We start from the raw sequence: 24785 nt of genomic DNA, 5'->3' as shown, positions 1-24785 counted from the left end.
TTGGTGATCAGCCTGTCTGGTCATTTTCAACTGTCTACATGGGATTTGTCTTCCAGATAGACCTTTTAATTGTCTTCACTCCCGATCCAAACCTGGGCATCTTTCCCCACCCCTATGCCTAACCTAACCAGGAATCCATCACACTCCCTCTTGAACGATTAAGGATTTTGATTCGCTGGATTTTGGCTGCAGCTTAAATACTGGGATAATATGGGGCAGTGGTTCCTATTAACATTCTCCTCCCTGTTACTATTGAAAGTACAGTATAGTAACTTTCAAAAGGGAATTGAACATATACTTGAAATGGAAACATTTGCAGGTCTATGGGGAAAGAGCAGGGGAGTGGGACTAATTGGACAGCTCTGGCAAGGATCTGGCACAAGCACGATGGGCTGAATATCCTCCTCCTCTGCTGCAAGATTCTATAAGCCCATCCATTTTCTCCATAAGCAAAGGCTTGGGAGATCAATCATCTCTATTATAAAATTAGTACATCTACATGCACTTCCGATGTCACACTTAAGGCATTACATCTGGTGTCAAGCTTTTGTTATGCGTCATTGTTTTGCTTTGACAGAATTGATGATGGGTAATTCAGGATTGGAAGTGAGCAAAGCAGTAAAAGCCCATCAATAAGAATCTAAGGACTTATGGAAATAACCAATCCTGAGTGGTCAGATGAACTCAGATAATAGAGATAGAAAGGCAAATCAAACTGCCCAAGAATACTTTTGAATTTTTTCCCCCCCAATTGTATCTCTTTTCCTCCTTCACCTTGCTGGCTAAGGGCTCAAGATAAGAACATATTTCACAACAATTAAACTGATCTACAAAATTGCCATTTGTGTTCAGAGTACCCTCAGTAACGTTTTCATTTGGAGGTGTCTCAAAAACCTGCAGTTGATATTTTTTCCCCAGAGCTGTCAGCCGAAGGGAGTTATCCAACTACACTTGTGCCTACGCTTTCAAAGATACCACAGGCCAAGTATGTGCAGTACAGCGTGTTTGTCGAGGTGCATCAGTTTAACACTCAGTGCAAATGGAAGTGAGGCTTTCCTTGAGCTGCAACTTGAGGGCAGAAGCATCGGAGGCCTGTGCTGTCAGCTTGCCTTACATGCAAAGGGCGACTTGTCAGAAAATTCTACCTTGAGTGTGGTAGTTGTATCAATGATGGGGAACACAGCACCATGATCTAACTGAACGGCAGAACAGGCTCGAGGGGCTGAATGGCCATAGTTTTCCATTCAATAATGTCAATGGATAGAAAATCACAGGGAACGTGCCTGCAATTTTCCAATAAGCAGCCCGATGAGTGCAAGGCCCCACCGGTGAGTTGGAAAATTCCACACTCCAATGTTTTTCCAAATGACTTGAAAAAATGCTGGAAGATAATTTTAAAAAGGTTCTTTCAGGTAAAAGTTTCAGATTTAAAACCATGTGTTTCATTTACAAGGGGTGGGGGCACCACACACAGATTATAGTTGCTGTGTTTTCTCTTATTTCTCAATATAAACAAAAGAGACCACAGGTGGTATCATTCATCAGCCTTTGTTTATCACCCTCAGCTAGACTGTTATTTTTAAAAAGTTGAAAGTAGTTTTGATGTGAAACTTTTACTCAAAATAGCTTCCTAAAATATTCCAGCTTAATTTTGATACCATTTTTCTAAAAAAAATTCACTTTCATTGTCTGAGCAAAGATGCAATTTAACATTTATACTGATAAAAGTAAATGCATTTCCTAAAAATAGAAATAATTGTTAGATTTCTTACTACAATCAAATTACTGCTTATAGAAAATGCATTTATTTTGCTAGTATCATTTAATACTTTTTGTACATCTCAATTGAATGAGCAAGTACAGCAGACTAAACTAATTATCCTGGTGCCAACCTTCTCAAAGGCAGTCACAATCTTTAAATAGACTCGAGCTAGAGCTTCTCCAATCTTTCCTCATATCTCTACTGCTTTCTCTATTTTAGTGTTGTTGACAAATATAACGAGATAATAATTGGTTTGGCACACAGGTCGTTTACATAGATTAGAAACAAGGATCCAAGCACTGACTCCTATAGGACTGCAATCAACACCTGCCCCAATCTGACACTGCTCACTCAAGAGTACTCTCTCTTTCCTGCCTTTTTTCCCAACTCATCAACCAGTCCCATCTTCTACCATGGCTTTCCAAGGCCTTTAATTTAAATATTAGTCTTGTGAATCTTTGTTGGATGTTTCTGAAATTCCAAAATAAACTATAATAGGAAGCTCCTCTATTTATCTTATTTATAAGATTCTCAATGTTTATCAGAAATCACTGTCCCCTTCTAAATCCACATTAGTTATTTATTAAGTTTCTACTGTCCAGGTCATTCTTCAGCCTACATAAAATGGTTTCCATTATTTCAACTGGTACTGGAAGCAAGACAAATGGACTTGTAGCTATTTTGGTCATACTGTTCCCCCTTTTTAAAAAAAAATGTTTACTATAACATAGCCCTCAATAGCAAATCAAATTATGTTTCCCTCCACTACATGATTTACCTGAGGTGAGCTCACCGAATTAAACACTGATTCGACCAGTGCTGTATATTGTTCACACTGCCAGCTGACCTGTGGCTAGGTTGTTTAATTGAGTTGGTTTACACAGGACAACTCCAAAGCCAAATTAGGCATCCCATATAAAACCCAAATTCCTTTTCATTTGTCCTACAAGTAATTTATGCAAGCTCCGTAGGAACAGCAGTAAGCCATTCAGCCCCTCCGGCCTGTTCTGCCATTCTATTAGATCATGGCGCTATATTCCCCGTCATGATACAATCGCCACACTCACAGGTAGAATTTTCCTGAGAAAGCAACCCAATGCCTAACTGCATTTCTAATCACACAAGTATGTGCAATTCTTCATTGCCAACTTATCTCAACGCAATACCAGCCATTTTTCCCCAAGAAATTATGCAAAAATGGTAGTCACAATGAATTAGATGTGTGCTGGCAGGCTATGAATTAGTTGTGAGTTTATCTGTGGCTGTACCACTTACAGTATTCACACACTAATCCAAAAGCAATTCAGGACTAGGCCTGTATTTCATTTCTCCCTGACCGTCATAGAATGTGATGCAATGCGTGCAAAGAAAATGAAAATATCACATCCTATTCAGTGTCAAATGGTGCTAACAGCAATATGAAAATATGAAGTAATGTTAGTTTAAAAACAGGATGCTATAGGGAAACTTTTTACCTATGGATCAAATCCAGTCCAGACTGATGGGATTAAGGCATCTCATGTCTGTTGGTTGTAAATGTCCCATGTGAAGCAAGTTTGGGCACTCTCAATCCTGTTCATCTACAGAACAAAACTGCCCTAATTCCCTCAAACTGACAGTTTCATTCAGAGTCCACTGGATGGCTGATGTGGAAAGTAAACAAAAAATGTCACACTGATGCACTAGGGATGCTCTTTGGAGGTTTTTGTTTCTAAGAAGAGATCGGTCGTATTATTAGGAATATTCTACAGATCACCTAATAGTGGAAGGGAAGTGGAGGAAGAAATATGTAGGCAAATCTATGAAATGAGTAAAAAGCAGTGAATAATAATCATGGGAGATTTCAACTACTCCCAAATAAACTGGCAAGAGGTAGGAAAGGGGGAATGGAGTTTTGAGTGTGTACAGGACTCCTTTCTTACCCAGTATGTGAGAAGCCCAAGAGAGGAATCACCACTGGATCTAGTAATAGGAAATGAACCAGAGCAGATAAGAGAAGCATTGGGGAACATTTAGGCAATATTGATCATAACACAACGTCTAAAATAATGATTGAGAAAGGCATAAGACAAAGACCAAAGTAATAGATTGGGAAAAAAAGCTAATTTTGAGGGAATGAGAATGGAACTAAGGAAGGTAAATGGGAAAAAAATGTCGACAGACAAAAAGATAGAACAGCAATGGGAAATATTTAAAACAGTGATCAATAGAGTTCGAGAGAAATATATTACTCAAAAAGAACCAGAACAAACTAGCCAGTAATGAAACACCATGGACGAATAAAGAGATATGGGTACAACTAAAACTGAAGAGAGACATCGACTAAGTGCATAGACTAAGTACATAGACAATAAAGGAGGTTGACAAAAAGGGAATACGAAGAGGTTCGGAAAGAAGTAAAAAAAAAATTAGGAAAGCAAAGACGAGCTATGAAATTAAATTATCAAGAAATATAAAAAAAGTATTCTACATACAAATAAAAGAAAAATCAGGATAGGGATATCCTGACTTAAAGGTAATGACAGCGAAATGGCAGAAATATTGAATAGTTACTTTGCCTCAGTATTTACCAGGGAGACCAAGGTGCGCAAGACATTAGAAGAGATCAAAAAAGATAAAGGCGTTTAAGATAGAAAGGGGGGAGATAATTGATAAATTAATCAAACTTAGAAAGGATAAAACCCCTGGTCCAGATGGATTGCATCCACGCATATTAAAAATGAGGGAACAGATAGCAGAGGCACTATTACATATATATATAAATTCACTAGAAAAGGGAATAGTGCCAGATGACTGGTGGACAGCTAATGTTATTCCGATATTTAAAAGAGGCAGATAGAACAAGTCCAGGGAACTATAGACCAGTTTGCTTACATCGGTGGTGGAAAAGATAATGGAATCTTTACTCAAAGATGTAACAGAAAGACATCTAGAGAACAAAAATATAATAAATAGTCAGCACTGGAATTCAGAAAGGAAAGTCATACATGACCAATCTTAATGAATTCTTTGAAGAAGTAACTGAAAGAGTAGACAAGGGTAATGCTGATGATGTAATATATTTGGATTTTCAAAAGGCCTTCGATAAGATACTGCATTGTAGATTCATGGCTAAGGTCAGAGCACATGGAGTCAGGGGACAGATAGCAGAATGGATAGCAAGTTAGCTACAAAACAGAAAAGCAAGTAGGGCTTACGGGTAGCTACTCAGACTAGCAAAAGGTGGGAAGTGGTGTTCCACAGGGATCGGTGCTGGAGCCACGGTTCACAATTTAGCAATTTGGATTCGGGAATCGGAAGTGTAATTTCAAAATTTGCAGACATCAAATTGGGTGGTGTTGTTAACACAAAGGAAGAATGCAAGAGGACATTAATAATCTTTCAGAATGGGTGCGTAATTGGCAAATTAATTTCAATATAGAAGTGAGGTGGTGCATTTTCGTTGGAAGAATAAGGAGGCCACATACTGCTTGGATAATAAGAGTCTAAACGGGATAGAGAAGCAAAAGGGATCTAGGGCTAGAGATACACAAATCACTAAGTAGCGAAGCAGGTTAATAAGTCCATAAAAAAGGCAAATCAAGCGCTAGGGTTTATGTCTAGAGGGATAGAATGAAAAGCAAAGTTATGTTAAACTTGTATAGCACCTTGGTTAGAGCACACAGAGTACTGTGCACATTTCTGGTCTCCATATTATAGAAAGGATATACAGGCATTGGGGAGGATGCAAAAAAGATTCACAAGGATGATACCAGAACTGCTATGATATCCTGATCAAGAAAGGCTGAGGCTCTTTTCTCTAGAAAAAAAGATTGAGGGGTGACCTGATAGAGGTCTTTAAGATAATGATAGGGTAGACGTAGAGAAAATGTTTCCACTTGTGGGGGAGTCCAAAACTAGAGGTCATAAATATAAAATAGTTGCTAATAAATCCAATAGGGAATTCAGAAGAAACTTCTTTACTAAGAATGTGGAACCCCTACCTCAAGGAATTGTTGAGGCAAATAGCATAGATGCATTGAAGGGGAACCCAGACAAGCGCATGAGGGAGAAAGGAGTGTAAGGTTAGATGAAGTAGGGAGGGAGGAGGCTCACGTGGAGCATAAACGCTGGCATAGATCAGTTGGGCCAAATGGAGTGTCTGTGCTGTAGTTTCAATGTAACTCTCTGCTTTCTCTGTTTTTGGCTGCAACATAGCTTAGAACATGCCCCCGTGTCACTGCCTTGACAGCTTCCCATGAGGGTGTCTCACAGGCCACCACGTCACTGCCCGTACTCAATTAGTTTATATTAATTCATATTGAGTTTGAGAGTGATGCAGTTAAGTCTGAAACTAGGGTCTTAAATTTAAACAAGGCCAATTATGTAGCTATGTGGGGGGGAATTGGCGAAGGTAGTTTGGGAAATTAGATTAAAAGATATGACAGTAGATAAGCAATGGCGAACATTTAAGAAAATAATTCATAATTCACAACAAATATACATACCACTGAGGAATAAAAACTCCACAGGAAAAGTGATCCAATCGTGGCTAACTAGAGAAGTTAAGGACAGTATTAGATTAAAAGAAGAGGCTTACAATGTTGCCAAAAAGAGCAGCAAGCCTGAGGATTGGGAGGGTTTTCAAAATCAAAGGATAACAAGGGAGAAAACGGAATACAAGAATAAACTAGCAAGAAATATAAAAACAGATTGTAAGAGCTTCTACAAGTATATAAAAAGGAAGAGATTAGCAAAAGTAAATGTGGGTCCCTTAGAGGCAGAGACAGGAGAAAATATAATGGGGAATAAGGACATAGCAGAGACGCTAAATAAATATTTTATATCTGTCTTCACAGTAGAAGACAAAAAAAATACCGGAAATAGTGGGGAACCAAGGGCCTAATGAGAGGGAGGAACTTAAAATGATTAAGATTAGTAAAGAAAAAGTATTAGAAAAATTAATGGGACTAAAAGCTGACAAATCCCCTGGATCTGATGGCCTACATACTAGGGTTTTAAAAGAGGTGGCTGCAGAGTTAGTGGATGCATTGATTTTGATGTTCCAGAAGTCCCTAAATTCTAAGACGGTCCCTGTGGATTGGAAGGTAGCAAATGTAACCCTGCTAGTCAAGAAAGGAGGAAGAGAGAAAACAAGGAACTATAGGCCAGTTAGCCTGACATCAATGGTAGGGAAAATGCTAGAATCTATTAAGGACACAGAGCCAGGGCACTTAGAAAATCATAATATGATTAGACAGAGTCAACACGGTTTTATGAAAAGGAAATCAAGTTTGACACATTTATTAGAGTTTTTTGAAGGTGTAACTAGCAGGGTAGATAAGGGGGAGCCAGTGGACACAGTATGTTTGGATTTTCAAAAAGCATTCGATAAGCTGCCACACAAGAGGTTGTTACTCAAGATTAGGGCTCATGGGATTGAGGATAGGTTAAGGGACAGAAAACAGTAGGAATAAATGGGTCATTTACAGGTTGGCAGGTTGTACCTAGTGGGGTGCTGCAGAAATCGGTGCTTGAGCCTCAGCTATTTACAATCTACATTAATAACTTAGATGAAGGGACAGAGTGTAATGTATACAAGTTTTCAGACAATACATAGCTAGGTAGGAAAGTAAGTTGTGAGGAGGACGCAAAGAGTCTGCAAAGGGATACAGACATGTTGAGTGAGTGGGCAAGAAGGTGGCAGATGGAGTATAATGTAGGGAAATGAGGGGTTATTCACTTTGGTAGGAAGAATAGAAAAACAGATTTTTTTTAAATGGTGAAAAACTATTAAATGTTGATGTTCAGAGAGAATTGGGTGTCCTTATACAGCAGGTACAGCAAGCAATTAGGAAGGCAAATTGTGTGTTGGCCTTTATTGCAAGGGGCTTGAAGTACAAGAGTAAGGAAGTCTTGATGCAATTGTACACGGCTCTGGTGAGACCTTTCCTGGCGTACAGTTTCGGACTCCTTATCTAAGGAAGGGTATACTTGCTTTAGAGGCAGTGCAACGAAGATTCACTAGATTGATTCCTGGGATGAAAGGGTTGTCCTATGAGGAGAGATTGAGTAGAATGGGCCTATACTCTCTGGGGGTTTAGAAGAATGCGAGGTGATCTCATCGAAACACAAGATTCTAAGAGGCCTTGACAAGATAGATGCTGAGGGGATCTTTCCCCTGGCTGGAGAGTCTAGAACTAGGGGACAGTCTCAGGATAAGGGGTCAGACATTTAGGACTGAGATGAGGAGGAATTTCTTTACTCAGAGGGTCGTGGATATTTGGAATTCTCTACCTCAGAGGGTTGTGGATGCTCCATCGTTGAGTATATTCAAGACAGAGATTTTTGGAATCAAGGGATATGGGGATTGGGTGGGAAAGTTGAGGTCGAAGATCAGCCATCATTTTATTGAATGGCAGAGCAGGCTTGAGGGGCCGTATGGCCTACTCCTGCTCCTATTTCTTATGCTCTTATGACTATTACCAGCCTTTCTATGAAGGTGGGATGAACAGCAATTTATTGTTCATTCTCCATCATGGAGGCGTGCTCTTGTATATAAAAAAAGGCAAAATGTGAGGGAGATTGGAACAGTGCGAGATCACCATTTAGTACAGTATCTGTACCCAGTGATGACCTATCTCCTGTGTCAAGCAAAAGCTTTCAATTCTTCAATGCACATCACGGTACAGGAAATGTTCTGATGAATGGTCATCAGACCAGAAACGTCAACGCTTTCTCTCTCCACAGATACGGTCTGACCTGCCGAGTGTTCCCAGCATTTCCAGTTTTTATTTTAGATTTCCAGCATCCACAGTATTTTGCTTTTGTTTTATGATACAGGGAATAATGGGTGCAATCCCTTGTGGCAGGGAAGTAAAGCCTCCACATATCTGCCAGGCCATCTCACTGACAAATACTGAGCGCCTGCAGGGTTCTCTTATCCTACTGAAGTTCCTGAAGAAAATACACAGAATCTGGGGTCTAGGGGGTCTCAGTATTGGATAGCAAGGTAAACCTAATCTAGTTCAAGATTAAAATGCTCACGTATAATAATTGGAAGTTTGTGAAGGATCACGTTCCAGATGTGTAATACAGCAATTAGCACAGGGGGCTATTTTTTTTTTAAAAAGCCATCACTGCAGGATGAGCTCTAAGCCAACGACAGTATCATCGCTGCCTGGATTTGGTTGTACTGCACTTGTAATGTGAAGAAAGCTGTGTTTTAATTACAGCTCTTCCTGTTTGGAATTAGAATCTGGCCATGAAAAAAAAACATCAAAAATAATTTAAAGCTGCAATTCTCATCATTAAGGGAGACCACCTCCAGGAACCATGTCTGCCCAGTCAAAGGGCATATATATTAGCCAGGATAACTCTGCCCATGCAAACAAGCCTATTGCTATCCCCCTTGGTTCTTCAGTATCCCACTGTGAATGGAATAAGTTGATGTATAAACAAGAATCCTGTGTGGTCTGTCTTTATTTTTAATTATGTCAGTCTTCCATTTTCCTATAAACTAAGCTCAGTCTCATGAGACATCCCAGAATACAGAAGTACAGATGCCATCACTTAAAGACTCCCCCCAGCAAATGTTTATAAAAGCAGCAGAGCATCTCATTTTTCAAAACTGAAGCTTCAGATTATTTAGTACAAGACTTCTGATGCTCATTACAGACAGACTTTTGGTCCAAATAGGAAGAGAAGTAATTAGCACAGAGTTTTCTTCACATTACGTGTGCAGCACATCTAGGCAGTGATAAATAAAACTGTTGTCTTAAAGCTGATCCTGCAGTGTTGGCTCAGAAAAAAGCCCCCCATTCATCCACAATATTACACAACAAGACCACTACCAAGGTCGTGGAAATTAAATTATGCCAAAAAACCCACCAATTTTCAGAAGTTTTCCAGCCAACATTGCTCTTTCAACCAAACCGGCCCCAGCTCTGAGCTCCATACCCTCCCATCAGCCTGTAATGCGCGGTAGGGTTAGCATCAATAACATTGGCCATAATTTGCTCTCTATTATCCTAGATTCCATGAGTTGTTCATCACATCCAACTGTTGCGGTGTTCTAGCAAATATTCTAATAAACCTCTTGCTTAGATGAGTTTTTGCCTCCATTTTTTGGCTACCCTCTTTGGCGAGCAATATTCAGCCATTTAATTGGAAAGTCACACGATAACCTGACAGCTATCTATTTTAAGACATGGCGACCTCACTAACTACTACTCCAAGTCAAAAATAACAGGGTCTTATTGATCACTCATATTGTGAGTACAGACTTCTCACTTCAAAAATAATCAATAATCTGGAGTTCATGTAGGCTGTTAAGAATCTGCCTAAACATTGCAATTTGAACACCTGCCGGGGGGAGATGGGAGGTTATTTCTTTCCCCTCAAATGGTAATTTTAATTAATTCTGCCAATTACAAAAAAGTGTTCCACTATTCAGGTAGCACACAGATGTTCCTTCCCTTCAGCTGGGCAAAGAGCTTGGAGACAAAAATAAATTTGCTGAATACTTTTAAAGCATTTGGAACTACTGCAGGCAGTAATCTAGGTAGTGTGCAATTCATAAAATATGTCTACTTTGCACACCAAAAATATATTTGAATATTTCTAGTCCAGCAGTATGGTACTAAGCAGAGTACACACTATCCCAGTTCACAACAGAAACAAAGAATCTGACATTTAATGTGATTTTCAATCCTAGTGTATTGTAGATGGATTTAGTGACCAGAAACCCACCAGTGTATCAGTTTAAAAAAAAAATTAGATTAGTTGTTTGTATCAATAGTCACTGCAGTCAGTGACAGTTACTACTCTTCATACAAGAATTGAGATGTCGAACAGTCTAAAATAAAGACATTTGCAACTAACAGGTTGGCCGTTTACAAAAAAAAATCTATTCATGGCAGCTAAAAACAAAATACTGCAGATGCTGGAAATCCCAAAAACAACAGGAAAAAAAGCTGGAAATACTCAGTAGGTCAGGTAACACTATTAGGAGGCTGGTGGGGTGGAGGATGCGAGTGAGCCAGCAAGAGAGCAACGATGGTGGAGGGGAACCTTCGGATGAGTAAAACAGGGCGACATTTCAGAAGCTCTGTTGCTGTTTGACCAGCTGGAGAGTTCCCAGTTTTTCCTGTTTTTATATTCATGGCAGCTTACAGGTCAATATTTCCAGCAGCATGAAAGAGAAAATGTCTGGCGTGAGCAGAGAACAGTGACGTGCCATCCGTCACAATCAGATGACACAAATCAAGTTATCATGTCACCTAACTTAGCAAAAATTGCTGGCAGGTGGCTATTCAATAAGAAGCCAAGGTGGCAGCCAAGGTGAAGAAAGTATCCACAGCTGATAGTGATTGATTCAGGGAGGCACAATCACTATTATGGCATCACAAAGTGCTGCTGCTTTCACCAGTCCTGCACTGTATTTCACACAGGATTAAGCCTTGAGCAGATGGATCAAGTAATACCAAATAAGCAGCCTTTGTAAGTAGGCTGTCTAAAACTTTTCATTTTCTTTGAATTCTCCCTTGGAACGATTTACCCATCAGCAAGTGTGCGGAACTTCATTCCAGGCTCCTACTCATGCTACTGATGAGCCAAGCACTAAATTCCCAAGAGCTCCAATATTTCTCTCCTTGTGCCAATGTATCCAATGCCTACTGGCCAGTACAGCCAAAGTTAGAACTCACCATCTGCTGAATCCCAGCAGCAAGACAACAATAGGCAGCTGCTGGGATTCAGCATGCGGCAAGTGCATTCCATGGGACAAAGCACTGTTACAACATGCAGTGCCATGGAAGATAGGCAATTCTTTCGTGCAAGTTGTACTGTACAATTGCAATGCGGATACAGAGATATGGATAGGGCAGTCACATTCATCAGTTCAAGTTAAAACTTCAGGTAAATTCTACTTACTTTAGTCTCATTAAACAGCATTCTGGAAATCATTAAAAAGGGCTAATCATGCATCAGGATATACTTTACAATGCATATGTCAATACCTGGGTTTGAGAAGGCTTGAATGCAGCATCAAATGTCATTTGTAGGCAATCCAAAAAAGGTTGAATTTTATATAGACCATGTGTTGTTTGGCTAGAGCGAAAAGCTACAATATGAAAGTACTTCAGGATCTTTTCAAATCTGGCTTGTGTCATCATCAGTGCAATGCTCTTGTTGCTATAAAACCCACCACTCCAGATGCTGAGGACAGATTCACAGTGGTGAATGCTAGTGGAGATCATATATCCCAAAAAGGTTTTCATCTCTGGAAGAGTAACATCACTCCAGCCTTCATCACTGCCAAATCTTTCTTGGTACTTTTTGGCATACATGTTTGTTTGAACAACCATATTCCTTATAACATTATCAGGAACAAAGAGCTGGAAGAAGTCAACTGCACTTGCATTTAATGGCATCTGATGTACAGGACCTGCAGCAGGAAAAAACAAAGTGGTTTAGTTACTTTTCTATAAAACGTGCAAGGATCTGTGCCACTTGTTTAAGTACATCAACTGCCGTTTGCAACAGGAATACAGCACTTTTGGATTCTGCCCCACAATAAACCATTTGCTCCAGTGCAGACCATATTACTTTAAGGAAGTACAAGTCTGCCTTCTTAGCTTTATAGGACAATTGCTGTCTTCCCACGTATGAGCAGAGAGCTCCTCACTCTTAACTTCATATCCTCTTTAAAATAAGACCGTAACTGCATACGGTACTTCACATGTAGTATCACCAAGACAATTTTCAGGATTACCTCTCCCCACTTCCCAGTCATGCTGAGCTGTACAATGTAACATTCCGTTTGCTTTCCTAACTGCCTGTAAAGGCCATACCAACTATATTATTTAAGCAACTTCCACTTAGGTAGAAAGATTGGTGGTATGTAATATCATATATACTGGAGGGAAAAAAACCACACCATGTGCTTTGGTGGAGATAGTGATAAACTAAATGGTATTTGCCCTGTACATCATCTTTATGCTACATAAATGAAACATTTCACCCAGTGTCTATTACCTACATTGTTTTCATGGTTTACAGCTTATATAAAACAGTTGAATACTTCCCAGTGCTCCCAAGATTTTTTTGTATTCACTAAGTACTGTGGAAGTTATGTAAAAAAGCTAAATAATTATAGAATTTCACAGCACTGAAACAGATCATTTGGCCCAACAGGTCTGTGCTGGTTTCCTCCCACCTTACACTATCAACATATCCTGCTTTTCCTTTCTCCTTCATGTGTTTATCAAGCCTCCCCTTAAATGCATCTATGCTATTCACCTCAACTACTCCATGTGGTAGCAAGTTCCACATTCCCAATGAGTAAAGAATAGATTTTATTTTCTAAAAGTTACAATAAGTACAAACAGATCTAGTGGAGCAACAGCTTTAGTGCTCAGCTTCTAATCGACTAATTGTCAAGTCAAACTAAAGGCAATCATCCAAATTCACTATTTGGCTTCCTCTGTTCTTAATGTTAGGCACAGCCACATCTCAAAATTGCCTCCAGTAACTACTGAGAGCAAGGAAGGTCACTTCACTATGTTGCTTTAGTATCTCACTGTAATTTCTCCAACAAATCTGATTTACCAAGTAGTTAACATTACATTTGAATTTCTGAATATAAAAGGACAGAGATTCAGGCAACAACATTATTGGGAATAGAATTCCAGGGATAGGAGAAATGGTGGGTAAAGTTTCAGTAATATCCTGCATCGTTTTTTGGATGAATGGAATGATTGAGATTACTGAAGAGCAGCTGCAGCTTTTGGCAAAAACTTGGAGCTCTAGCTTCAGTACCAGTAACTCCTGCAGTGCTGCATCAATCTAATCTTCCAGGCAAACAACCAACGAGTACAAGGTAGGGTTACCATCCTCAATGCCAGCATTTATGGGACCTGTTGCTAAAGTTCCTCGTCCCTCCCCCTACCCAATAGGAATTTTGGGGATGGGGGACAGGAAGGATTATCTAGGCCATGCCTCCCAAGATAATTTCTCTGCCTTTGTACCTCTTTCCCTCTCCCATTCCCCCCAGCCCCTCTTCCCATTTACAAGAATGTTCCATTATTCTGTGCACGATAAAGCAAAACATCCACTCCATCCACCACCAGCGTACTGTGGCTGCAGTGTGTATTATCTACAGGATGCGCTGCAGCAAGTCGCCAAGGCTTTCCAAACCTGCGACCTCCACCACCTATAAGGACAAGGGCAGCAGGTGCATGGGAACACCACCACCTCCAAGTCACACGCCATCCCGACTTGGACATATATTCCTTCAAAGTCGCTGGCTCAAAGTCCTGGAGCTCCCTACGTAACAGCATTGTGGGCGCACCTTCTCCACACACACTGCAGTGGTTCAAGAAGGCTCTCCACCACCTTCTCAAGAGCAACTAGGGATGGGTAATAAATGCTGGCCTTGCCAGCGACACCCATACCAGAGAATAAACTAAAAAAAAGACAATGTATGTTAATGCAACATCCAAAGTCAGTTGAGAATGGCTCTAGGGAACGGCATAGACCATGAAGCTCTAAGAGAAACCACATTTCTAACATTCAGGGACAGAAACCCTTAATCTAATGTTCTGGTTCAGAACTTCATGGTTTCTTCATATATCTGAAGAGAAGCCCTTGATTGAAAAGTGGGTGGGGAGGAAGGGAAAAAGAGAAAGTAGAATCCCTGTGTGGCTTGACGATTCTGAAATGGACGTGTCACAAGATAAATGATCTGTACAAACGTTTGTGAAATCATTTTTGATTCATCTTATCTTAATCTGAATACATCAATGTCAATTAGAAGGAAAGGTCCTGCCTCACCAACATATCCATCATATATGGGTGGGTTCTGTCTTATCATCATGGAGGGTTTGGGGGAAGAAGGTTGGCTGCCATCATAACCAGGGGCAGGCAGGAGAGGGCCTGCCTCTTCACCAGAGGCAAGCGTGCCTGCCCCATGACCTATCCGGGGGTGAAGAGTGGCTGCCACAAACAGACAAATGAGAAAGGGGTATGAGGGAATTAATAAATATAGGAATTTGAGGATCCAAATACAATGACCGCAACCCACCTGTCTGAGGAATGAGAGCCAGGAGAGTTGGGATGAAAAAAGGGGGAAATGCAAGAATACAATCCAGATTTCAATAGAAGGAAACAAAGTGCGATAAGTGAAAATGACAGGCTAGATTGCAAAATTTCTTGAATGGTATACTTGTAGTTAGTGAGAATATTAGCAGTATCTGCTAGCATACTGTTTAAAAACTAGTGGCTGTTGCTATAGAATTTCTTTTTCCAGCTAATGAGCTTTGAAAAGTTGGCTTTTTCTGCACTGTGTTGCACTACACACCCACGCATACAATCGTCTGCCCAATAAATTATCCTCTCAGAACCAATCTGTCTCCGACCCTCCCGACCTCAATTTGATGAAGATTAGGGTCTTCAGTGCTTGTTTTACGTATATGGCTGCTGTGTTTCACCCAGTGATCATTGTTGACTGGCATTTCTACTTGCAACAGTCAGAATTCACTGTCACTGTTCAGCAACATGATCAGAATACATACATAGCAAAATAACACTCTGATCATGTTGCTGAACCCTTTGCTGCTAGTTTCTTTCAGTCAAAAGAACAGAAGGTATACAAGAATATTTATTATGCATTTACAGATAACTATTAGAATCATAGAATGGTTAGAGCTCAGGAGGCGGCCATTCAGCCCACGTCAGCTTTTTGTAAAAGCTATCTAGTTAGTCCCATTCTCCCGCTCTTTCCCCGTAGCCCTGCAAATTTTGTCCCTTCAAGTATTTATCCAATTTGTTTTTGAAAGCCATGAATCTGCTTCCACCACCCTTCAGGCAGCGCATTCCAGATCATAACCACTCTGCGCAAAAAGTTTTTCCTCGTGTCATCTTTGGTTCTTTTGCCAATCACCGTAGACCTACATAAAAGTATGTTAACCATAAAATAAAATCTCCCCTATGTCTCAACCATTATAAAACTTGGGCTTGGGTGGGGAGGGGGAGGAATTCAGAGATAGGCAAGATGGCAATTAAATAATTTAGTTTAGGGACAGTGAATTGCAACAAAACATAGGCAAATGCGCTTCTTTTAATAATCATGAAAATAGATCACTTAATAAACAGAAGAATTTAAAATTTGAACAATGGGCTCAAATCTCTGGAGTGGGGCTTGAACCCAAAACCTTCTGACTCAGAGCGAGTGCTACCCACTGAGCCACAGCTGATACCTATAAATAAATACATTCATTTCTGACGGGATAATTCTGTTTTGATTGCGACATCTGCAAAGTCAACAAATTCAAATGTGGAACACCCACACACAGTTCCAACCACTAATACTTAACGAGATTGCCAGCAAAAGCAAGCAATGTAGGATAAATAATTCACATCTACAGCTCAATCAGATCGCAAAGCTGTGTACGAGAAATGGATACCTCATTACACAAAGTAAAGGAACCGAGCATTGAGAGAGACTGGAAGAGTTTCTACGCTACCAGCGACTCGTTATACACACTCATCATTGAAAGTCATTGAGACAAATCTCCCAGTTGAGCCAGCACAAGGGAGTTACAAGAAAACCCGCCCAGCCCTCGTCACCCGTGCCCAATTCCCCTGACATGGAACGGTTGAGAAAAATAATGCAATAAATACACCTCCAAGAAGCAGAATCGCGCTCGTAGTGGATTCAGTAAACACAAGGTGTGCAGGTGCCCTTGGGACTGAAGCAACCCGCAGAGCTGGTGTTTCAGGGCGGCCCGGACGGGATCTTATCGCAGCCCCGCAATACAGCATACAAGTGGCAACAAGTGGAGGACACGCAGCCGGCCTGCAGGCGCCCAACCCATCGGTCTTACCGGCCGGGCCGAGCCCTGCTCCACACCGGTGTACCGTGCCTTACAGGCAAGGCTGGACCACTGTCCCTCCCGAGCAGAGTCCTGCCCCGAGCCCACGGGCCGGCCTCCCACCGGCCGAGCCCACGGGCCGGCCTCCCACCGGCCGAGCCCACGGGCCGGCCTCCCACCGGCCGAGCCCACGGGCCGGCCTCCCACCGGCCGAGCCCACGGGCCGGCCTCCCACCGGCCGAGCCCACGGGCCGGCCTCCCACCGGCCGAGCCCACGGGCCGGCCTCCCACCGGCCGAGCCCACGGGCCGGCCTCCCACCGGCCGAGCCCACGGGCCGGCCTCCCACCGGCCGAGCCCACGGGCCGGCCTCCCACCGGCCGAGCCCACGGGCCGGCCTCCCACCGGCCGAGCCCACGGGCCGGCCTCCCACCGGCCGAGCCCACGGGCCGGCCTCCCACCGGCCGAGCCCCGGGCCGGCCTCCCACCGGCCGAGCCCCGGGCCGGCCTCCCACCCCTCACCGGCCGAGCCCAACCTTGTCCCGGGCCGTCCTCTAACCCCTTACCGGCCGAGCCGACGAACGGGGGGAACGCGATGTCCTTCAGCCGCTCCGTCCATCCCGCCGCCTCCTCCTCCTCCTCCTCCTCCCCCCTCCCGCCCGGCTCAAGGGTGGAAAGGCTGGCGGCCCCGGGCCTCCTACTCCCGGTCGCCATCCCCGGCTCCTCCCAATCGGACTGCGAGCTGCCCGCCGAGGAGCTGCCGGCCGACGTGCTGTAAAACGGGTTGTCTTCGCTGCTGCTGCTGCCCCCGCCAGACTCCCCAAATACATCATCGGAAATCTGCAGACTCTGGTAGCGGGAGCGGGCCGCCCGGAGCAGGGACAGCGCCTTCCGCCGAGCCTCCACCGCCGCCGCTGCCGCCACCTCCTCGGTCGCCATGGAAATGAAGGGGCGAGCGCCGCGCGCTAACTGCGCATGACGGCTTCCACCTGCAGCCAGCGCACGGAGCGCGAGCGGTGCCCACAGCCAATGCACGGAGCGCGAGTGGGAGCGGCACCTGCAGCCAATGCACGGAGCGCGAGTGGGAGCGGCACCTGCAGCCAATGCACGGAGCGCGAGTGGGAGCGGCACCTGCAGCCAATGCACGGAGCGCGAGCGGTACCTACAGCCAATGCACGGAGCGCGAGTGGGAGCGGCACCTGCAGCCAGCGCACGGAGCGCGAGCGGTACCCACAGCCAATGCACGGAGCGCGAGTGGGAGCGGCACCTGCAGCCAGCGCACGGAGCGTGAGCGATACCTGCAGCCAATGCACGGAGGGGGAGCAGGAGCGGCGCCTGCAGCTAATGTGTGAAGTGGGAGAGGCGCCTGCAGCCAATGCACGGAGCGCGAGCGGCCCTTGCAGCCAATGCACGGAGCGCGAGCGGCCCTTGCAGCCAATGCACAGAGCGCGAGCGGCCCTTGCAGCCAATGCACGGAGCGCGAGCGGCCCTTGCAGCCAATGCACGGAGCGCGAGCGGCCCTTGCAGCCAATGCACGGAGCGCGAGCGGCCCTTGCAGCCAATGCACGGAGCGCGAGCGGCCCTTGCAGCCAATGCACCGAGTGGAGCGGCATGTGCAACCAATGCATAGAGCAAGAGCGGCACCTGCAGCCAGTGCACCGAGTGGGAGCAGCACGTGCAACCAATGCACGGAGCAGGAGTGGAAGTGGCGCCTGCAGCCAATGCGGGAGCGGCCCCTGCAGGTGATACAACAAGTGAAAGCAGGACCCTCAGCCAGCACATGGAGTGGCACTTGCAGTCATTATTCTGAGCAGCACTGGCACCTGCAACCAGTATATGGAGCAGGAGCAGAATGAGCAGCCAATACATCAGCAGTGGCAGCGGCACCCAGAGTCAATGAATGAAGCAAGAGCAGCGCGAGTAGCCAATGAACCAGTTTTGGCAGCAGCAGTGGCAGCTAATGCACTAGGTAGCATACAATGCACTGAGCAGCACAGACACCAGGAGCCAATGCACCAAGCAGCACCTGAGGTCAATGCACTGGGCGGCAGTGGGACCCATAAACAGTACATTGTTTGGAATTAGCAGCGAAAGGATTGCATGCCCTGAGAAGCAATGGCAGCCATTGCACTGGCACCTATAGCCAATATTGCAAGTGGTCACAACAGCAGCAGCTAATGCATCAGCAATGGTAGCCAATGCACCAAATGGCACCAGTACAAATAGCAAATGCATCAAGCAGTACCAACAATTAATGCACTGAACAGCAGTCACAACCAATGCATCAAGCAGCACCGGGATGCTAACTAATGCACCAAATGCCATCAGCACTTGCAGCCAATGCATCAAGCAGCACCAGCAGTGGCAGCCAATGCGCTGAGCACCAGCCAATACACTGAGCAAAAGCCAATGCACCAAACACCATCCAATGCGCCAAACACCATCCAATGCGCCAAACATCAGCCAATGCACCAAACATCAGCCAATGTACTGAGCAGCATCCAATGCACCAAACACCAGCAAATGCACCAAGGAGCATCCAATGCATTAAACATCAGCCAATGCACCGAGCAGCAGCCAATGCACCAAACCTCAGCCAATGCACCGAGCAGCATCCAATGCGCCAAGCACCAGCCAATACATCGAACGCCAGCCAATGCGCCGAGCACCAGCCAATGCACTAAGCAGCTGTGGCAACAACAGCTAAAGCATTCAGTCATATTGCAAGTCCAGCAGCCAGTGCATGAATGGCACTGACAGCTAATGGCACCAGACCCCATCATTAACTTCTAATTTGCAGAATTTGAATTGGGAAGGAGTAACAAAAAAAATCTTGGAGCCCAACAGTAGATAAAAACCTGTCTACTGGAGTATTTAATCATCTCAGCCTATGTTTATCCCTATAACCTCAAATTCTGTTCTAAGTCACTTGTTTTAATCCCGATCAGTACAGGATTTCTACGTACTTTGTATGTTTATGAGTTGAGGTAGGGCAGTGCGTCATCAGCGTATTATTTTCTTAGGATAATCTAAAGTGCTTCATACCTAATGTTATATAGGCAAAGACTCACAAAAATCAAATGAGATGAATGAGCAATAAATCTGTTTTTAATAGTATTGGTTAAGGGATGAAGGGATTGGTTAAGGATCCAACATACCTCCCTGCTCTTCAAACAGTCCAATGGGGAGGAGTTTATAATCTCATTGTTGGAGTTGTTTTTTCAATAAGCCGTCAGAGGCCCCATCTATCTGCTCAGGCAGACATAAAAGAGCTCATGGCACGCAAAGTGGTGCAGGGAGTTCTGGTATCTTGGCTGACATTTCTCCCTCAACCAATGCCACCAAAACAGATTATCTGGTTGTTCGTTCATTAGCTGTGTCTAGGACTTTGCTGTGTTCAAATTGGCTGCCTCATTTGCCTACAGGGCAGTGCAATTTATTAATTGTAAAGTACTTTGAGATGCCCTGAGGACGTGACAAGTATTGTATGGGTGCAAGTTCTTTTCAAAGGCAGCACCTTCAACGCCACGGCACTCCTACAGTACTGCGCTGAAGTGCCAGCTTAGATTATGTTCAAGAGTGCTACCAACTGAGCCAAGCTGACAGAGTGTACAAAAGCTTCAAGTAAAACTGCTGTGACTGTTGCCACTTCCTGGCACCAAAGGAGAACAGATTGAAATCTCAGCAGGGTTGGGTGGGGTGGGGATAAATAAACTAACTACCTGTTCAAGGGCATTGGTTCGACTTTTTGGGGCACTGAGAAGGTACACCTCAAGTTTAGTGGTTTCACATTTATTGGAATCCCATAACGAGGTACGGTAGTTCCTTTTAATCAATTTGACTCGACACCGTATTGGTAAAGAATTGAGGCTTTATTGTTCACAGACAGCAAATGATACACACATCATCGAATGATAACTAACAACCCTAGAGTGGAAATATATTACCCGTCTAGGACTGGACAGCCGGCGTGGGTAGCACTTCTATATTCCTCGCTATGTCCACTTCCGTTACGTCTCCCCTTTTAGGACCATACGGTTAGGCCTTTTTGCCAGCATTTTTTTTCAAAAAATATACTTTATTCATAAAATTTGCAACAATACATACAATACAGCTGTCATATCACATTCCAAACGTACACAATACAGATTATACAATTTTCAGGTTATATCAAGTACAGTTCAATGAACACATTTTACATAATTACAATTCATGACACTCTAGGGTGCCTCATTGCATCACAATCAATACAGGTGATTCATTACAGGTACATTACATTTCATTACATCTGTTTGAATTTTACATTCTGCCCGAGGGGGTTTTTCCCTGATTGCAGCCCCTCGGTATACAATGGTGGGAAGGCTCTCAACGGTTGCCTATCTCCACCGAGCCTTTGCAGCGGCCGCACCCAGCCTCAGTGCGTCCCTGAGCACGTAGTCCTGGACCTTGGAATGTGCCAGTCTGCCACACTCGGTCGAGGACAGCTACTTGCACTGGAAGACCAGCAAGTTTCGGGCAGACCAAAGGGCGTCTTTCACCAAGTTGATGGTCTTCCAGCAGCAGTTGATGTCTGTCTCGGTGTGCGTCCCTGGGAACAGCCCGTATAGCATGGAATCCTGTGTTATGGAACTGCTCGGGACGAACCTGGACAGATACCACTGCATCTCTCTCCAGACCTTTGCAAAGGCACATTCCAGAAGGAGATGGGTGACGGTCTCGTCTCCACTGCAGCTCCTCTGGGACAGTGCACGGTGGCGCTGAGACTCCGGGAGTGCATGAAGGATCTGATGGGAAGGGCCCTTCTCACCACCAACCAAGATAGGTCTTGGTGCTTGTTTGACAGCTCTGGCGATGAGGCATTCTGCCAAATGACATTGATAGTCTGCTCGGGGAACCAACCGACAGGATCCACCATCTCCTTTTCCCGCAGGGTCTCGAGGACATTACGTGCGGACCACTTGCTGATCGCCTTGTGGTCAAAGGTGTTTTTCTGCACAAACTTTTCTACGAAGGACAGGTGGGGTGGAACGGTCCAACTGGACGGAGCGTTCCTTGGCAGCGTGGCCAGGCCCATCCTTCTCAACACCGGGGACAGGTAGAACAACAGCACGTGGTGACACTTCGTGTTTGCGAACCGAGGGTCTACGCACAGCTTGATGCAGCCACACACAAAGGTGGCCATCAGGATGAGGGTCACGTTGGGCACGCTTTTCCCCCCTTTCTCTGGAGATTTGTACTTCATGTCCCTGCGGACACGGTCCATTTTTGATCTCCAGATAAAGTGGAAGATGGCTCGGGTGACTGTCGCGGCACAGAAACAAGGTATGGGCCAGACCTGCGCCACGTACAGCAACACCGAGAGCACCTTGCACCTGATGACCAGGTTCTTGCCCAGATCGAGAAGGATCGTCGATCCCACAGTCCCAGTTTCTGCTTCACCTTGGCAATCCACTCCTCCCAGTTTTTGGCGCATGCCCCGGCTCCCCCCGAACCAGATCCCCAGCACCTTCAGGTAATCCGACCTGACGGTGAAGGGGACAAAGGATCGGTCGGTCCAGTTCCCAAAGAACATGGCCTCGCTCTTGGTACGATTTACTCTGGCCCCCGAGGCCAGTTCGAACTGGTCGCAGATGCTCATCAATCTGCAGACCGACAGCTGATCCGAGCAAAAGACAGCGACGTCGTCCATGTACAGGGAGGCCTTGACCCGAGTGCCTCCGCTGCCTGGGATCGTCACCCCTCTTATGCCCGCATCCCTCCTGATGGACTCGGCAAAGGGTTCAATGCAACACACGAACAAGACGGAGGAGAGAGGACAGCCCTGCTTGACTCCAGATTTGATCGGAAAGCTTTCTGATTCCCACCCGTTGATTGAAACTGCGCTACTGATGTTTGTGTAGAGCAGTTGGATCCAATTGCGGATTCCCTCCCCAAACCGCATTTTGGAGAGCACGTCCATCATGTATGTGTGGGATATTCTGTCAAAGGCCTTCTCCTGGTCCAGGCTGATCAGGCAGGTGTTCACCCCCCCTGTCCTGTACGTTTTGCCAGCATTGGCGTCCCCTGGAAGTATCTGATCCCTTTGATATTCTGACTGTGCTTCTGGTAGCTATGGGTCAACCTTTATACTGTTTCCTGCCTTAGCGTATTCGTCTCGCAGGTGATTTGGCTAGGTAGGGGGTGTTTCCTTTGACCTGTGATAAGCTGATCTTGGCTGTCTCCATTGCAGGTTTTTGATACACAACCACATCCCTCTTAATATTTTAATGTTTTCCCAGGTGGCTGACCCATTGTGTGTCTGCATTCTTTCTTCCAGTGAGTAGATGGCCTGCTAATTTCTGGTGCCTTCGCACCCCTTTTTTTTCAGCAGGGTTAATGGCCTGCTGATTCATAGTGCTTTACACGCTCCTGATTTGGCTGCTTAATCTTAGTTTCTTTAACCCGTCTCCAGTTAATTTCATATTTCATCGTTTCTTAGCGTATTCGTCTTTTCTTACACTTTCTCACTAAAGTCTTGAAGGGAGGCTGTCCTTCTGAGATGTTAAACTGAGGCCCCATCTGACCTCTCAGGTGGATGTAAAAGATCTATTCGAAGCTGAGCAGGGAAGTTCAACTTGATGTCCTGGCCAATATTTATCCCTCAACCAACATCACTAAAAAAAAGATTATCAGGTCATTTATTTCATTGCTTTTTGTGGGTCCTTGCTGTGCACAAATTGGCTGCCACGTTTCCTACATTACATCAGTGACTACACTTGAAAAGTACTTCATTGGCTGTACTCCGAGATCTCTGCGTTCTTCCAATTCTGGCCTCTTGTGCATTCCCGATTTTCTTCGTTCCACCATTGATGGCCGTGCTTTCAGCTGCCAAGTCCCAAAGCTCTGGAATTCCCTCCCTAAATCGCACTGCCTCTCTATCCTCCTTTAAGATGCTCCTTAAAACGTCTTTCACCTTTCCTAATATCGCCTTATATGGCTCAGAGTCAAATTTTGTTTGATAATCTTTCCTGTGAAGCGCTTTGGGACGTTTTACGACACTAGGGCACTTTGTAAATGCAAGTTGTTGTAAAGCGCTTTGGGGCATCCTGAGGTCGTGAAGGCGCAATATAAATGCATGTTCTTTCTTTTAGAAGCGTGTATTTGGGGTGGGGTGGGAGTAAGATAAAGATGCCAATTGTATTCTAAAGCCTCAGGTGGGACCTCAGTGGGATGTTGCACAGGTTGTCAGGAGATAGGTCCTCCCGTGCTGTAGAGGTCGCTGCACCCGGAGTCTCCGGGAGCCGTCACTTCTTGCCGTTCCACGCCCTCTTCGATCCGGCAGCTGCCATGTCGACGGAAGTTTAGGCCGTATTTTCACATTACAAACAACCGGAGAATGGAGCCGCGGCGGGCGGCTGTGCCGCTCAACCTGCCCGTGGGGCCCGACGCTCTCTGCTTCAACAAGGACGAGTTTATGAAGGTAAAACATCCGGCCGGGTCGGTGGCGAAGCCTCGGTCTTTCCCCAGCCTCTGGGTTAATGGTAACCGGGCGACGCCACAAGCTGCAAATGCACCCGCGTATCGACACTGAACCTCGGCACCAAGCCCGCCCCTCCGCCGCTACCAACCTGCAGCCCCGGCGACCCAACTGGCACCTGACCCTCCCCCTTCCGTGCCGGCTGGCACCAACCGTCTCCTTCCCATATCAATTGTCACCAAATTCAGCACCAGCTCTCCCCAATTAACCTGCACCAATCCCCCATCAAACTTAGCACCAACTCCACTCCTCCCATCAATTTGCACCATCTTTCTTTCTCTTTCTTCCCCCCCCCCCCCCCATTAATCTGCACCAACATGGCATCCAGCCCCCAATCTGTAGTAACCCTGGCACCAATCTCCCTATCATCCTACACCAACTCCTCTTCCTTTTCTCCCCCCATCATCGAGAATGAACCCTAGCTATCAACCTGCACCATCCCAGTCATTAACGATACCAATCCCCAAATCAACCAGCAGCAACATCCAGCAGTGTTGCTGGCCATCAACCCCCCCCCCACCCCCCCCCACTCCTGTCAATCTGTACTATTTCAACCACCAGACTGCACCAGCCTTAGCTATCAAACTGCATCGACCGTTAGAAATTTTGAATCTGCTTTAGATATTCTCTTGGGTTCGGTGTCACTGGTGTCTTCCT

The 24785-nt window shown here is 45.0% G+C and overlaps 2 protein-coding genes across 2 annotated transcripts in view; one reads left to right on the top strand and one right to left on the bottom strand.

The window, feature by feature from the left end:
• The window catches only part of pgbd5 (piggyBac transposable element derived 5), a 55111-nt gene extending 37493 nt beyond the window's left edge, over window positions 1-17618 (bottom strand). The window contains exons 1-2 of the mRNA XM_067983710.1: window positions 17179-17618; window positions 11761-12188 (exon numbers count right to left, since the gene is read on the bottom strand). Of these exons, the coding sequence (XP_067839811.1) occupies window positions 11761-12188; window positions 17179-17551 (801 nt within the window). The 5' untranslated portion in view covers window positions 17552-17618. The remainder of the gene's footprint in view (window positions 1-11760; window positions 12189-17178) is intronic.
• A 6285-nt stretch (window positions 17619-23903) lies between these two features.
• Window positions 23904-24785, top strand: part of cog2 (component of oligomeric golgi complex 2) — a 59544-nt gene continuing 58662 nt past the window's right edge. The window contains exon 1 of the mRNA XM_067984088.1: window positions 23904-24071. Within this exon, the coding sequence (XP_067840189.1) occupies window positions 23988-24071 (84 nt within the window). The 5' untranslated portion in view covers window positions 23904-23987. The remainder of the gene's footprint in view (window positions 24072-24785) is intronic.

This window comes from Heptranchias perlo, chromosome 5 (genome assembly GCF_035084215.1).
Source record: "Heptranchias perlo isolate sHepPer1 chromosome 5, sHepPer1.hap1, whole genome shotgun sequence".
NCBI lineage: Eukaryota > Metazoa > Chordata > Chondrichthyes > Hexanchiformes > Hexanchidae > Heptranchias > Heptranchias perlo.
This window is presented reverse-complemented; position numbering and strand designations above follow the sequence as displayed.